At 45.4% G+C, this 16317-nt stretch overlaps 1 protein-coding gene across 1 annotated transcript in view; it reads left to right on the top strand.

Annotated features, from left to right (window-relative positions):
- LOC142895697 (ribonuclease inhibitor-like) overlaps positions 1-16317 on the top strand; it is an 81912-nt gene that overhangs the window by 54222 nt on the left and 11373 nt on the right. Inside the window, exons 2-6 of the mRNA XM_076036915.1 lie at positions 8521-8682; positions 9283-9456; positions 10392-10483; positions 10859-10940; positions 12418-12591. Of these exons, the coding sequence (XP_075893030.1) occupies positions 8521-8682; positions 9283-9456; positions 10392-10483; positions 10859-10940; positions 12418-12591 (684 nt within the window). The remainder of the gene's footprint in view (positions 1-8520; positions 8683-9282; positions 9457-10391; positions 10484-10858; positions 10941-12417; positions 12592-16317) is intronic.

The following is a 16317-nucleotide window of genomic DNA, read 5'->3' as shown; positions in this document are numbered from 1 at the left end:
TAGTTTCCCCACTGCAGTAGGTTTAGTTTTCGTGGAAGGATACATTTTCACCGTTGTTTTCGCTTTCCCTGTCTCGAGTATTTTGTCCTGATCATCTTTAATACTGTAATTACCTTTTTGCTTAATTACTGGAAGCTGTGGATAAATGTCAGCGTACTCCGCTTCCTTATAAGGTGGCGGATTTTTCACCGGAGCAGTATGCGAAAAAGGAGTATTGATTTTCTCCTATAGTGTTGCTGTTGACTCCGTGGCTTTGGCAATTACCTCCATAGCCATTTTATCTTTCCCTTCAGCCGCAGCTCTCAACTTTTGTCCTTCATCCTCAAAGAGCTGCAACATTGCGAGTTCAATTTTTCTCTTCTCAGCTCGCGATTTACCTTTTTTACCTTTTTTCTCTTTAGCTTTGTATATTGTAATGAGCACACTCATGGTTTGAATCACATCGGAATTGAAAGTACCTTCAACCGGCCAGGGTCTCTCAATATCTGCAAGCGTCGGCCAGATATCCACTTCTTAGAGGCTTCTGTTAAACCTTTAACAAGCGGATTCTTTTTTTGCACCACCTCAATTTGTGTTATAGGTTTAGCAACCACCTCCGTCATTTTCTTTCTTTTGCAGGACTTATTTACTGTAAAAAGAACTGAAAGGTTTCCGATATGGGCTCTTAATCTAAAAAATAAACTCAGTTATGAATTCTAACAAATTGACCCTTAATTTTCAAAAACTACAATAACAAAGATAAAGCAAGATAATATGCACCGAGCCAGGAAGAGACAATAGATTTAAGAATGACCTGTAAAAAATCAGAAGATACAAGAATGGTGTGAAAGGTGTAAAAACGTATTTTGTGTCCTTCCGAACCTGTTCAAAAGGAGGCCACAAGACAACAACTGTAAATCTCAAATCCAAAACAATATATGATATAAATTTCACTGGCCTTAAATGCAAGACCTCTATGCCGTCACCAACAGGGCAACTCGTCCTCCTGTCTGCCTCCAAAGGATCCAGGTTCAGATGAATCACAAATACGGAAACAGAAAAGAGAAAAAATTAGGTAATAAATAAACTGGTGAACTTCTCTAAAGAAAACACAAAGCTTATTTACCTTTTTATTATTAATTATTGAGAAATCATTATTTTAGTTTATAAAGTTATAAACAATCATTATCAAATTATAAACAGCCATCAACAGAAGTTAATAAACCGCTCTATTATCGCCAACCTATTCCCCCTTTTTTTTTTTTTTTCAAAAAACCGTGAGGAGGGGGCAAGGAAAAAGAGAAACCCCCACTTGTAGGAGGAGCAAACAAGCTCCGCCCCTTGAAGCAGGGAAGAACTCCCAGTCCAAACTTGACCACCGAAGGTGAAACACCCAACTCAGCTCCTGGGGAGCCAGGCGCACCAGCCCCCGACTGACCACTCAAAGACAGACCACGCCCAATCCAAAAACCTCCAAGGCCAAAATAACCCCAAAATAAACTAAAAGAAAATGCACACAATCCTTATGAGAAAAGAAAAACCCACAAAATCACCCAATTCTGAAACAAACAAAAAGAAAATACTTTATTTCAACACATTTCGTTGTCCAGCCCCCCTTGCACGCACTCACAGCTCCGGCTGTTCCTTCACATCCAGCATCACAAGCACGCAAGAGCCAGCACATTCAACGCATGCAAGTGTTGGTGCAACAGAAAGTCACTGATGAGGCTCCTCTCCTCACCACCGCAACAGAGACCTTCAAATGTTAGCTAAGCAAAGTCCTCATTTGGGCTCATGGAATTTTAACTTTAAAATATTCTAATGAACAATAAAAAGTCCTAGCTGGGGCTCATAAGTTAACTAGATGTTGAAAGACATATGTCCCTCTAACACCTTATATTCAGCCTATTCAAAAGTCCCCAGTAGGCTCATAAATTTAACAATGAGGGAATCAGTTCAACCTCTCCACATACACCACTATATTTCTAATATCAGCTCTAACACAGGTGATGTAAAACTCCAAGCTTCCAACTTCTCCCCACACAAAGAACATCAAGACAGACACACAGAGAACAAAGACCCCAGTCACTCCTCCTCTCATTCACACACACACGCACATCCCCCCAAAAGAAAAAACACAGACAGCGGTACCCGACAAAAATAACACAGTTACACACTCCTAACCGGCATATCAACTACGGCCGCAAAGAAAAAGACTACAGCATAAAAATTATGCAAACTAAATTTGTGCTACCTTGAAGTGTGGATATCAGATCAAACGGCATCAAACATCACTCGTCAGCATATGCCAGAGAGGTCATTTACAACCTGATATTTAACCCACAGTTCCAGCCGCCCGAAAGCTGCTGACCAGAATATCCCTAACGGACACTCAGGATTTCACGGCCACGTATGCTAGACGGCCTCCCAGAGGGCTTAGGTCAAATCCCGCGGCAGCTCGAGCGAACGTCCCAGACGCTCAAAAACACGCGCACTCTTCTTATGCAATCCAGGGCATCCCTAAATGTAGAAACACTTGGTGTGCATTCTACATCTCTTCCTAGAGAACTCGCAATGAATCCCCTAAGGCTTCCAATCTTTCACCCAACGGTGAAACCTCCTGGAGCATCTTAAAATAAAAAATAAAACACTTCACTAAAAAGTGAATTTCCCAAGGGATCCTAAACCATTTAAAAATAAAAAAGAATTTTGATGAAGGGTCCTACAACATCAACACACAAATCCACACCCACACAAATGATCTTTACACAGTGTGGCCAGACAGCACCAAAGGCCTAACTGAACCAGCCAGCACTCCTAAGATAAAAGGAACAAAGCGCTACAGTACCTTTTGTCGACAAGGAGCAGCAGCCAGGCCAAGAAAGCAGATGGCGACAGCGTCAGCAGCCACAGCAGATCCTGTTCGTGACGCCAAAATTGTGGTGAATTCTTCTGGTGGATTCAGGTGATGTAGATGTTGAAGGAGTCTTCACTGACACAGACTTAGTTGGATAAAAACTGGTTTATTTCACAGAAGTCAAGAGTCAGACAGGCACCTAGAACGCCTGGGGATGTCTCTGGGCCAGATGTGAGCAACTCCGATGATCCTTTGTTCACATCACCTCTTATACCCCCAGCAACCAGGGAGGAAGATACAGGAAGTGGAGGAGGATGTATGCATTCCATAGTTGCACCCCCAATGGCCATCTGGTTTCAATTTGGTGGACCTTGGCAACGACAAGACCATATATGGACCCTAACGTCCTTAGGGAAGGAGTGCAACAGCGGGTTCACCGCTGAGTTCACATCAGGCCATACACATAAGATCACATGAGGACATATGCATAGATTCAGATACTACACAATGAACACGTTTCTATTGCACTTCATTTTATTGAGCACTAGATGACCTCCTCGAGCACTGTGTCATTGAAGCCTCGAGTAATGAACCATTTTTTGAAACAAGTGTCGAAGCTTCAACAAAGCCTCCATCGGCCATCACTACCTACAGCTGCGTGCTCTAACACCATTTCAGAAGTGACTAACTGCAGACTTGGGAGCGGAGGAGGGATGACAGTCTGGCTGGCTCGACTGCTCCTCCTTCTCAGCCGTGGCGCGTCCAATCAGCAGCCGACATCCAGGACCGCACCTGCAAGGCGTCATCCACTCTCTCTCTCTCACACACACACACACACACACACACACACACACAAAATAAATTGTGTTCAATCATGTTAAACTTGGTTGGCGCACAGCCATGGCTCTTTATATTTTATTTTTATTTTATTTTGTATTTTATTTTGAAGTTAGCGCTTTGCATTCTGGGCGATCCTCAGTACAGAGGAAGCCCATGAAGCAGGTGAGACGGTCTCCTCCCTGCTGAGACAGAAATTAATGCAATAAGTGAGCTATGCTTCATCTAACTGTGTTTCAGTGTTTAAATGTGTGCTGGTGTCTTTCATTTAATTTTTTTTTTATTTTTTTTTTATTTTTTTTTAGCAAAGTTCTTTTTTTTTTTAATTGCTATTAAAAACGATTAGCATGCTAGCATGTCCATTAGCAGCACACAGCTCTCATACGGAGCACGTTGTCTCTGCAGGAGGTGACCAAGTTTCACGGAGCAAGTTATGGATGTGTCCCATTCTGTTTCAGGTATGTGTGTGTAACTGGAAGAATGTTACAGTGTATAAAAATGGAGCTTTAGGGAGCGAATTATTGAAATTGCGAATGTCATTTTTTTGTATTTTGTAGAAAAATGTATTTTATTTTTAATATTATTTGTATTGTAGAAACAACAACTATACGATCACTACTTCAGTACAGAGGAAGCCCATGAAGCAGGAGGTGACCAAGTTTCACGGAGCAAGTTATGGTTGTGTCCCATTCTGTTTCAGAGAATAAACTGCTGCTCCACACCTGACTTCTGCAAGTCTTCATTATACAGCAAGCAGGACAGAATAGGAGAGGTCACATTGGTGCCGTGACTCGAGACTCTTTTGTTGTGCTACCAATGCTGCAGAGCGACCCAGGGACTGTTCTGCTGCTGCTGTTCATCTGCGGTCACTGAAGTCGGTCAGATGTGTTGCTTTTGTGCAGTGTTAGACATCAGATAGAGGGTTTATGTACTTTTATTTGATTTTTTTTTTTTTTTTTTTCAGTTTCCAGTCTAGGCCTTTTGTGGTTTCATCCTTTTGTTTTGTGGTATTGTGTTTTGTTAACTTCTTGGAAAGATGAGTAATCCTCAGGGTAATGTTTTTGTAACTCCTTTTGGTGCTGGCAGAGGGAGGGGTTTTATGCATCCTTCAAGTTTACTGTTTGAGAGTCCTGTTCAGGGGGGTGGTGTAGTGTTGGGTAATCAGTGTACACCTGGGTGCCCCTTGCTCAGTACTGGTGTTATCCCTCCCCCCAACTCAGATGCAAACCCTCATGCCCTTGCTAGCCAGGGCACGCATTCCCCTGTCCCGGACAGGCACAGCATGTGTTCCCCTGCACCTACCCCTGATGTTATTGCTGCTAGTATTGTAGGTCAGATGGGTGATGCATTGATTCAACAGGTCAGCCAGCGGGTGGCACAGGACATTATCTCTCACCTCAGTGCATCTGTCACTACCCCTTTACTCAGTGCTGCCCCTTCACCTGCCCATGCTGATATGCTAGCCAGTTCCCCTTTACATAGTGCTACCCCTCGACCTAGCCATGCAAATGTGTCTGCCACAAATGCTTTTGATGTGTCCCATTTGCAATATGTCCCTCATCGAAAGCTGAAGGAGCCCCCCTGCTTCAGAGGAGACAACTCAGACTCTGTTTCCGTCCAGGAGTGGGAGGAGCTCATGAGGAGTTTCATTAAGAGGGGGAATCTGCAACCTGAGGAACAAGCGGAGGAGATCCTTGTTCATCTTGGTGGCAAAGCAAAGGATGTTGTCAGGTTTGGGACCAGGAACAGTGGTATTAACATCACCTGTAACCCCGATGCCATTTATGGTCTCTTGCGGAAGCACTTTGATTCTGTTCCGTGTTCACCACTCCCATTAGCAGACATTTACACCACTCTTCCTGGGAAGGGTGAGGATGCCTTTGACTACTGGCTTAGACTGAACCGCGCTGTTGACTTGGCCATTGAACGTCTGAAGGAGCAAGGAAAGTCACTGGACAGCCCCAGCACTGAGGTGACTCGAATGTTCATAAAGAACTGCCCTTCTACTGAGCTCGCCATGACCTTCAGGTCGAAGACGATAGACAAGTGGACTGCTCGTGAAGTCCAAGACATTCTGAACGAATATCATTCTGAAATGATGTCAGTGAACAGAACTTCCAGAGAAAGGGTGTCAGTGAATGCTCTTGCTGCTGTCTCGCCACCTGCACCACCTGCTGAAGAACAGAGCCCACTGCAGCCACGGGCCACTGACCCTGATGCCCTGAACCGCCTTATTAACATGCTGGAGAAGGTGCTCCTGCAAAGATCTTCCCCAGCTTCAAACAGTCCTGTTCATGGTCCGACTCGACGGCCTGGCCCAAGGCACCCCAGGATCAGTGGGTTGCACTTGGAGGAAATGTCTTCTTCTCCACCATGGACTTGACGTCTGGCTCTACAATGTGCCACTCCATGAAGAGCACAAAAAATACACAGCTTTCTCTTCACCTTTTGGCCTCCACTAGTACAACAGAATGCCACAAGGTCTGTCCAACAGTCCTGCAACATTCATGCGAATGATGATGTCAATCTTCGGGGATGAAAACTTCACTAGTCTGCTCTGCTATCTTGATGACCTGATGGTCTTTGCCCCAACTGAACAGCAGGCGCTTGAGCGTCTAGAGATGGTGTTCTCCCGTCTGAAAAGTCACAAACTCAAACTGGCCCCCAAGAAGTGTCATCTCTTGCGGAGGTCAGTAAGGTTCCTGGGACATGTCATTTGTGGGGACGGGGTGATGAAGGACCCTGACAAGATGAAAGCCATCATGGATGTGGGAGAGGCTGACCTGATGGAGAGTGATGGTGTGACCCCTTCCTGGAGGAAGATTAATTCTTTCCTGGGCCTAATCTTCTACTATCAGCACTTCATAGCTGACTGCTCTGCTAAAGCAAAACCCTTGTTCAGACTCCTCTCTGGAAGGCAGGTGCAGCATAAGGCCATGAGAGGCAGGAAGGTGAAAAAGCGATCATCTGCTCCACCAGCGCTTATGGCGAGCGACTGGACTGCTGTATGCAAAGAATCGTTCCAGACCCTGAAGAATGAATTAGCTTGCAATGTCACCTTATCCCACCCCAACTTCAGTGAGCCCTTCGTTCTCGCTGTTGATGCGTCGTTTGATGGCATTGGCGCAGTCCTGTCTCAAGTGCCACCAGGTGAGACTGTTGCTCGACCTGTCGCTTTCGCCAGCAAGACACTGTCCCGATCACAAATTAACTATCCAGCGCACAGGTTGGAATTCCTGGCGTTAAAATGGGCCATTTGTGACAAGTTTGGTCATTGTCATTGCCCATTGTCCTACATCTTAACAAAGCCATGTTTGGACGCATGTGAACAAAGATGGGTTGCTAAGCTTGCCGCATTCGATTTCGATCTGAAGTATGTCCCTGGCGTTAAGAACGTTGTCGCTGATGCGCTAAGCTGCGAGCCATTCGTTCAGTCATGTATCAGTCAACGTCTGATGAAAGAGCCCTACGTTGCACTGCTGGACGAAGTTAATGGCGTCGTCAGGGGTACAGTGCAAGATACCTTCCGGCTGACAACTGCCAAGTTCTTCAAGAAAGGGAACCAAGACCATCCGATTCTGATGCTGAAGCCGTTATTTTATTTTGAAAGGTGACCCGCAGCTATTTTAGGTCGAGAAAAAAAAATGGCCGAAATGTTTGTTTGATGGAAAGCGGGTCAAGCCGGAGTGGTTGGTGAGCCAAAAATTCTTTTGACCTCACGTTGTCTGTGTTGCCTCGAACCAAAAACTCAAGAAGGAAAATAAACAAGTTAAATGGAACCCACGTCTCATCAATTTATGAATGATGTAGTGGTGCTGGTATGACGGACGGACATTGAAGACACCTGAGCGTCAAAGGTAAAGAGCGGCTACATGAATGAAAACTATGGAACTACACAGTCAATCAACACAATCAACACATTGAACACACAAACACATCACATCCTTCCTTCATTTGGCAGCAGACAATAAAACAGCAGTTGGATCAAAGATGCAGTGGAGTCCAAAGAGACGCCAGTGAAGGATCTCTGATCCAGTGGAGCTCCAAGCTGCAGTGACTTTACACACAACTGAGCATCATGTTGAGTTGAAGCAGCAGATCAGAGCAACACTGTCAGTCACAACAGGACGTGTTGACACTCAGTGGCTGGAACACACTGGAGTGTGAAGCTGCACTGTGGACACTGTAGTGGAGACACTGAGGACCTGGGGCTTCATTTACAAAAACGTACATGGATTTCATCCTGAAACAAAAAAAATCTGGATGTTCAAAATGTTGCGAACGTACAAACGCACACCCATTTCCTTTGAGCGTCCCAATCCTTGTGGAATTGATCGCACATGAGCACGAGCCCTGCTCCTCCCTCGGAACACCTCCACATACAAAGCGTTGGACTTTTGGAAGGACAGTCTTGAGGTCAGCATGACCAAAATGTCCAGTGAGGATGGTAAAGCTTTTGGGTTTGCTGTCTGTTGATCACTGATGGCCTGGTACAGTTCATTGAGTGCAGCGTTCTTCTCACTGCTGTTGTTAGTGGGAGGGATGTAAACTGCAACCAGCAAAATGGCAGTAAACTGCCAGGGCAGATAGAATGGACGGCACTTTATGATCATCAACTGTGCCAGTGGTGAACAGTGTTTGCATACCACTGCAGTGTCCCGGCACCACGCACCACAGATGTAAACACATGGTGCACCACCGTGGGACTTCCCTCCATTTACATGATGATGGTGATGGTGATGATGATGATGATGATGATCAGACATTAATGAGTCTTGATTCACTTTCACTGTCTTTAGAATCTCACATGTCGACCACAACTTCTCTCTCTGTTCTCCTTCATCCAGTGAACTCTCAGAGCTTCAGTGTGCAGTGGTGTCTTCAGCTCTGCAGTCCAGCCCCTCCCACCTCCCACTGCTGGACCTGAGTGAGAACTTCCTGAGGGATCCTGGAGTGAAGCTGCTCTGTGCTGGACTGCAGAGTCCAAACTGCAGACTGGAAGTTCTCAGGTCAGTTCCTGCTTTCTACTGGTGGACAGTGTGTGTCAGCAGATGACAACTGGTGTGTAACGCTGCGCAGTGTGAGGACTTTGAAGCAGATATTAAAGACTCATCAAGACAAAGTGGATGTTGTTGATATTTTCATGTCAACAATCTGCAGCCAGAAAAGACTTTGGATGGTGGAAGAAAGTGTGGAAAATGTCTCCAGTCACTTTGGAGCTCAATGGAAGTTGTTGATTGGTGATGAAGGTCACATGACTGAGCAGAAGATCGTGTGAAGAAATATTAGAGGCAGATTAATAGTGCAGCAGTATTTCTTCATCTTGTCCTTTGAATGTGTTTGACTTGTAACGAGTCTCTGATGACTGAAAACAGCCACAAGCACACAAAGGACTCACTGATTATTTTCCATCTTCACTGCTGATTGGCTGCACACTGACTGACACACTGCTGTTGTTATTGTGTTGACAACCCACTGGCACAATGACTCCTTTGAGGAAATGACTCAGTGATCCCAACAGCTGCACATCTGGATCATCAACAGGGAGAAATGACTCTGAATATGACATTTACACCATGGAAGAAATCAAATATTGATTCTTTATTCAGGCTGGAGAACTGCTGGTTGACAAAGCTCAGCTGTGATTGGCTGCTCTCAGCTCTGAAGTCCAACCCCTCCCACCTCAGAGAGCTGAACCTGAGTTGGAACCACCTTAAGGATTCATCAGTGAAGGAGCTGAGTGGTTTTCTGCAGAGTCCAGACTGTAAACTGGAGACTCTGAGGTCAGTTCACCCTCTTCACTCTACAACTTCTATCACTCTTGTTGTTGTTGTCATGATTTTCACTTCACTGCTGTTGGAAATTCAATTTGCAGACACTTTTTTTTGATAATGAATGAAAGGGCGTGTTTTCATTAATGACAAACGGCAAATGGCGAAGCGCTCGGTAAAGAAAACAAATCGAGTTGCTCCTGCGTGAGGCGCGGTAAGCTAGGGAACCCCAGGAGTCTTGAGGAGAGAAGAAATACTGATTCGTCGAGAGGATGTGGCTCTTGGCCGCGAGGAAGCCTCAAACACCGCGGCATATAACAAAGTCGTCCTTGGCTCGCGAGGGCAGCTATTTCAAATAAGGAGGCGTGTTTACTGTCTGTTTTTCTGTTTGTTTGTTTTTAAATAAACGCTATTTCCCGTTGTATCCGTCTCGTGTTTACTTTTGGTGAAAATATGAAAGTTGAACTACACATTTGCTCGCATGGAAAACGAAACAATAAATTATAAATGTTGCTGCATAAATGATCAACTGTGACTTCAGTGAGGGAAAGTGTTCTTTCTTGAACAGAAAAGCAACCACAGACCGAGCAGCAGGTATGAAACAACTTCTACTTTGTCCATCGCTGCGCTGTTGTGTATCGCACAGAAGTGATGCTGGGGAAAACATTGTCCCGCTTTACCGTGTCGACTCCGCCCACGGTGTTGTAATCACAGAGCCAATGAAAACGCAATCGTACCGAGGCGAACCGTGGTGAGGCAAGGCAATGAAAACAGGCCCTAAACTGGGCTTGAAGGAACAGTGGGTAAAATCCTCCCATCTAGTGGTCAGATTGCAGACTGCTTTTGCTGCAGATTCTGAAGTCGACGTTTCACTTTGATGTTCAGAGTGATGACACCCTGGTAAAATTCCATCGTTATAAACTCTCCATCATTTCTTCTCTATTCAGGTTGGAGTACTGCTGGTTGTCAAAGCTCAGCTGTGATTGGCTGCTCTCAGCTCTGAAATCCAACCCCTCCCACCTCAGACACCTGGACCTGAGTCAGAACCACACACACACACACACACACACACACACACACACACACCGATTGTATAGTAGGTAGATCTTTTTGACTTGGTAATTTTAAAAGTAGCTTGCATGTTGAAAAAGTGTGAGCACCCCTGGTTTAAAGGTACAGAGTGTAAAATCCTGCCATCTGGTGGTCAGATTTCAGATTGCAGCGCTCATTCACTCACCCTCTCTCCTTTGTTGAGTGTCAGATTCTAAAGTCGACATTTGACTTTGATTCTAAACTCTCCATCATTTCTTCTCTATTCAGGTTGGAGGGCTGCAGGTTGTCAGAGCTCAGCTGTGATTGGCTGCTCTCAGCTCTGAAGTCCAACGACTCTCCCACCTCAGACACCTGGACCTGGGTCAGAACCAACTGCAGGATTCATCAGTGAAGGAGCTGAGTGGTTTTCTGCAGAGTCCAGACTGTAAACTGGAGACTCTGAGGTCAGTTCACCCTCTTCACTCTACAACTTCTATCACTCTTGTTATTGTTGTCATGATTTTCACTTCACTGCTGTTAGAAATTCAGTTTGCAGTCACTGGTTTGTGTTTGAAATGAGTGAAACTGGGTTTGAAACAGGGGTGCCCATTAGGTCAGAGAGAGGGAGAGGGAGAGAGAGAGAGAGAGAGAGAGAGAGAGGGAGAGAGAGGGAGAGAGAGGGAGAGAGAGAGAGAGAGAGAGAGAGAGAGAGAGAGAGCTTTAAGAGTGGAGTCCTCGTCACTTACAGCAGGTAGAATGGTTCAGGCAGGAAGTCAATGATTAGAAAACACGGTGGTTGTGGTTGATCTTGGGGTGAATTCCAATTCCTCCCTTAACCCTCAATCTCAACCCTCAATCTCAAAAATGCGCGCTCCCTGCTAGGTGCAAATGCTGTCCCCATTCTAAGAACGTCCAGTTGAAAGAGGAGATTAAGGGCTGTATCGCCCTCAATATTGAGATTCTCCGGGACCACCCTTGGCAGTGAGGGCTACCCAGAAGGCATTGTGTATTTTTGCCAAGACATCTTCGAAAAAGATGGCGACAAAAAAGCGAGCTACAAGTGGAAGTATTTTCTTAGTTAATAAAGATATAAAGATTACAAAACCATTTTATTGTCTTAGTTTAAGAGTTTTTTTATGGATTATTGACATCGTTGTTGCGTAACATTTTTATTTTTTTTACTTTACGATGTTTGTCAGCCGGACCGGCGGTCCCGGCTTCATGTTACTTGTGTACCTCGTTGTGTAGCGACGGAGGACTTCTTTTTCATCGTCTTTTTCTTCTTCTCCTTCTTCTTCGTCGTTGTCGTCTTCTTGACAGACTGGACTTAGCTTTGGCGTACGGCAGCCCCCCACAGTCTGAAGACGTAACTGCACTTAAGGGGTGTCCCATTTCTAAGCCCTTACACTTATTTTTGAGGGCCAAGATTGAGGGCCAAAGATTGAGGGTTAAGGGCGAGGGTTGAGATTGAGGAGTTAAGGGAGGAATTGGAATTGACCCTTGGTCATAATGTCCGATGTACTGAATTTTGTTTTGACGCCTCGCTCGGAAAATACGCTTCAAAGTCACGCACAGCAGAAGCACCGGAGATCCTGGGAGATGCTGCTAGCAAAACATGTGCGTTACACACACACACACACACACACACACACACACACACTCACACACACACTCACACACACACACACACACACACACACACACACACACACACCGATTGTATAGTAGGTAGATCTTTTTGACTTGGTCATTTTAAAAGTAGCTCGCATGTTGAAAAAGTGTGAGCATCCCTGGTTTAAAGGTACAGAGTGTAAAATCCTGCCATCTGGTGGTCAGATTTCAGCGCTCATTCACTCACCCTCTCTCCTTTGTTGAGTGTCAGATTCTAAAGTCGACTTTTGACTTTGATTCTAAACTCTCCATCATTTCTTCTCTATTCAGGTTGGAGGGCTGCAGGTTGTCAAAGCTCAGCTGTGATTGGCTGCTCTCAGCTCTGAAGTCCAACCCCTCCCACCTCAGACACTTGGACCTGAGTTGGAACCACCTTCAGGATTCAACAGTGAAGGAGCTGAGTGGTTTTCTGCAGGGTCCAGACTGTAAACTGGAGACTCTGAGGTCAGTTCACCCTCTTCACTCTACAACTTCTATCACTCTTGTTGTTGTTGTTATGATTTTCACTTCACTGCTGTTAGAAATTCAATTTGCAGTCACTGCTTTGTGTTTGAAGCTATGAAATTGGGTGGAAAGGTACAGTGTGTAAAATCCTACCATCTAGTGGTCAGATTTCAGATTGCTTTAGTGTCAGATTCTGAAGTCAACATTTCACTTTGACTTTCAGAGTGATGACACCCTGGAAAAACTCTCCATCATTTCTTCTCTATTCAGGTTGTGGAGATGTAGTTTGTTAGAGCTCAGCTGTGATTGGCTGCTCTCAGCTCTGAAGTCCAACCCCTCCCAACTCAGACACCTGGAGCTGAGTTGGAACTGCCTTCTGGATTCAACAGTGAAGGTGCTGAGTGGTTTTCTGCAGAATCCAGACTGTAAACTGGAGGCACTGAGGTCAGTTCACCCTCTTCACTCTACAACTGCTGCAGTTATTGTTGTCATGACTTTGAATTGAGTTTGTTGGAATTCACTTTGATTCCATTAGAAATGTGTAAAACTGGTTTTAAATTACACACACACACACCCACGTATGCGCACATACGCACTCACGCACGCACACACACACGCGCGCGCGCACACCCAACTGTGAATGACACTCTCCATCATTTATTCCGTATTCAGGTTGGAGAGGTGCAGGTTGTCATAGATCAGCTGTGATTGGCTGCTCTCAGCTCTGAAGTCCAACCCCTCCCACCTCAGAGAGCTGGACCTGGCTGAGAACTATCTTCAGGATTCATCAGTTAAGGAGCTGAGTGGTTTTCTGCAGAGTCCAGACTGTAAACTGGAGACTCTGAGGTCAGTTCACCCTCTTCACTCTACAACTTCTATCACTCTTGTTGTTGTCGTCATGATTTTCACTTCACTGCTGTTGGAAATTCAATTTGCAGACACTGGTTTGTGATAGTAATGAATGAAACTGTGCTTGAAGGTACAGTGGGTAAAATCCTCCCATCTAGTGGTCAGATTGCAGATTGCAGATGCTGAAGTGGACATTTCACTTTGATTTTCAGAGTGATGACACCCAGGAAAAACTCTCTATCATTATAAACTCCATCATTTATTCTCTGTTCAGGTTGTGGGGCTGCAATTTGTCAGAGCTCAGCTATGATTGGCTGCTCTCAGCTCTGAAGTCCAACCCCTCCCACCTCAGAGAGCTGGACCTGAATATGAACCCCCTGAAGGAGTCATCAGTGAAGCCACTGATGGATCTTGTCTACAGCAGTGACCATCAACTGGAGAGTGTGAGGTTAGTACTGGTTTGGAACCATTGGATGATGGTTCCAGCACCAAAGCCAGTTGGTCCCACAGCAGAGGTCCAGTGTTCCCAGTCACAGTGTGAGAGGAGGATGGTGACGTCCAGCTGCTCCTCATTCATCCAACATCTGCTGCCAAACTGCTTCTTCTCTCAGTTCACCACCCAATTATTGATCAGTTCATCTTCATCAGGCCTCAGTATCAGTCCTACACTCCATGGTCACATGACCTTCTGATGTTCCACACTTGACATGTGACTGAGAGTCTGCTTCTTCTCACCAGTCACTCCATCATCTCCATCAACAGTCAACGTCTCTGTGATGATGCGTTCAAGGACCGTGAGTCCTGACTCCTGCTGTCTCTTCTTATCTTTGCAGGTGGTGGTGAGGATGAGGAGAGTGAAGAGGAGCGCTCCATCTACTGGTGGCTGACAGAACTACAACCAGTGGAGCCAAACAGCAAGCTGCACGCACCAACACTGTGTGGGCGTGTCACGACCTTTGACCCCAGTGCAGCCTGGTGGCTGGCGGACTGCTTCTCCCTACAAGCTGCTGTGGTTACTGGGAGAGACGTCCCAGAAGCCACTGGTGGAGCTGAATCCTCAGTGGAAGAAGCAGGACTTGGAGCAGCTGCTCAGTGAAGGCAGCAGCAACGCAACCACTGCTTCTGCTCTCATCATCCACGGCTGGAACATCTCAGCATGAAGGTTCCACACATCAACAACACACTGCTCTGCTCTCACTTCAGAGTTCTATAACATCTTCATTTTGGAGGTGAAAAATACTTTTCAAGAGACTTTATTTCTGCTTCATGATCTTAAATGAGGAAATCATGTGGAAAAGATAAAGTGATTCACAACACCTGTGATGGGAACTCAAATCATTATTGAATCATAAGTAAGACAAAAGAAGTTTCCCTCAAAATAATTCATGGTTTTGATGCTTGCCAGATGTTTGTGTGGAGATTTCAGAAGGACGTCAATGAATCAGAAGGAAACCAGATCATTTATTTTATGTGATTATGTTATATCATCCTAACTTTGTTACGAGCTCAAACATTATATTTCAATGATTCAATATTCTGACAATAAAAGCCATCACAACCTGTGTGACCTTGACCTCAACTGACGTTTCATTTCTGCTGCTTTAACACTTTGATTATATATCTCCTGAAGTCCTACCATGGGGATTCTCCGTATCTGAATAACTTGTGTACTCAAATCTTCTGTAGGCCATACCCACTTCTCCACTAGGTCTCAACATAAACCACATGAATCAATGAAAATAAATCTCACTTTTACAAACAAATCCAATTCAGTTCAAATATAATTTAAATAAAATAAATGTTACATTATAATTAATCACCAACAGATAAATCAATGCTGGATATGAGGTGGTTTGCCCTCTCTGGGTCGGTGGGGAGGCCCTGCCTCAGGGGGAGGAGTTCCAGCATCTCGGGGTCTTGTTTGGGACGCCTCCCTGGGGAGGTGTTCCAGGCATGTCCCACCAGGAGGAGACCCTGCTGGAGGGACCAGGTCTCTGGGCTGGACTGGGAAGCCTTGGGGTCCCACTGGAGGAGCTGGAGGAGGTGACTGGGTCCAGGGAAGTCTGGGGGTCTCTGCTGAGGCTGCTGCCCCCAAGACCTGACTCCAGATACGGCAGTAGAAGATGGATGGATGGATGGATGGATGGATGGATGGTTGCCAGGTGATAGAACATTTCATAAAAACAGACTCTGCATTATAACTTCTATTACACTCTAAATAACTCACTCCAATATAACTGCACTCGTCCTTCTCTCACCTTACATTGGATCACAATGACCAAACAACACAACAAAGACAATGATCCAACTATACTGCCACTTCCAGACTCAGTGTAGGTCTGTAGGCCTCTTGGACCTTCATGTGAACCACTGCGTGTTGACTGGAGGTGAAACATGGCTGACTGCTGTCCTCCTACCTGGACAATGCAATCTCACTTTCAATCTCACAGCCACTAAAAAACCTGATTGTGATTGAGAGGTCCTCAGCAGCCAATCACTGTTGGGAGTCCAGCCTTCAAACACTCCTCCTGAATCCACAGTCACATCTGTGAGCATCTGGAACTTTGGCCCTGATCCTCCACACCACACAACTTGGGATGACAGCGCCACCTACCTGGATCCTTTCAGCAGCCAGTCCATGCTCTGACCCGTTTCCACTGTGGCCTGTTGTGTCATCTGGACCGGAGTCTGGATCATCAGTCTCCAGGTTCATGGAATCTGTCAGAGTGCCGCCGTCCTGTGATGTAATGATAGAGAATCACTCTATTTATACTAATGTGCAGAACCACTAGAGTGTCATTTCTTCACTGCTGTCAGCAACAAGCATTTGGTGTCACACTGGTGTACAACACTTATGGGCTAATTAATAAGAAATGA

Source organism: Nelusetta ayraudi, unplaced genomic scaffold (assembly GCF_046127955.1).
Source record: "Nelusetta ayraudi isolate G7.1 ecotype Tasmania unplaced genomic scaffold, CSIRO-AGI_Nayr_v1 ptg000050l, whole genome shotgun sequence".
Classification (NCBI taxonomy): domain Eukaryota; kingdom Metazoa; phylum Chordata; class Actinopteri; order Tetraodontiformes; family Monacanthidae; genus Nelusetta; species Nelusetta ayraudi.
This window is presented reverse-complemented; position numbering and strand designations above follow the sequence as displayed.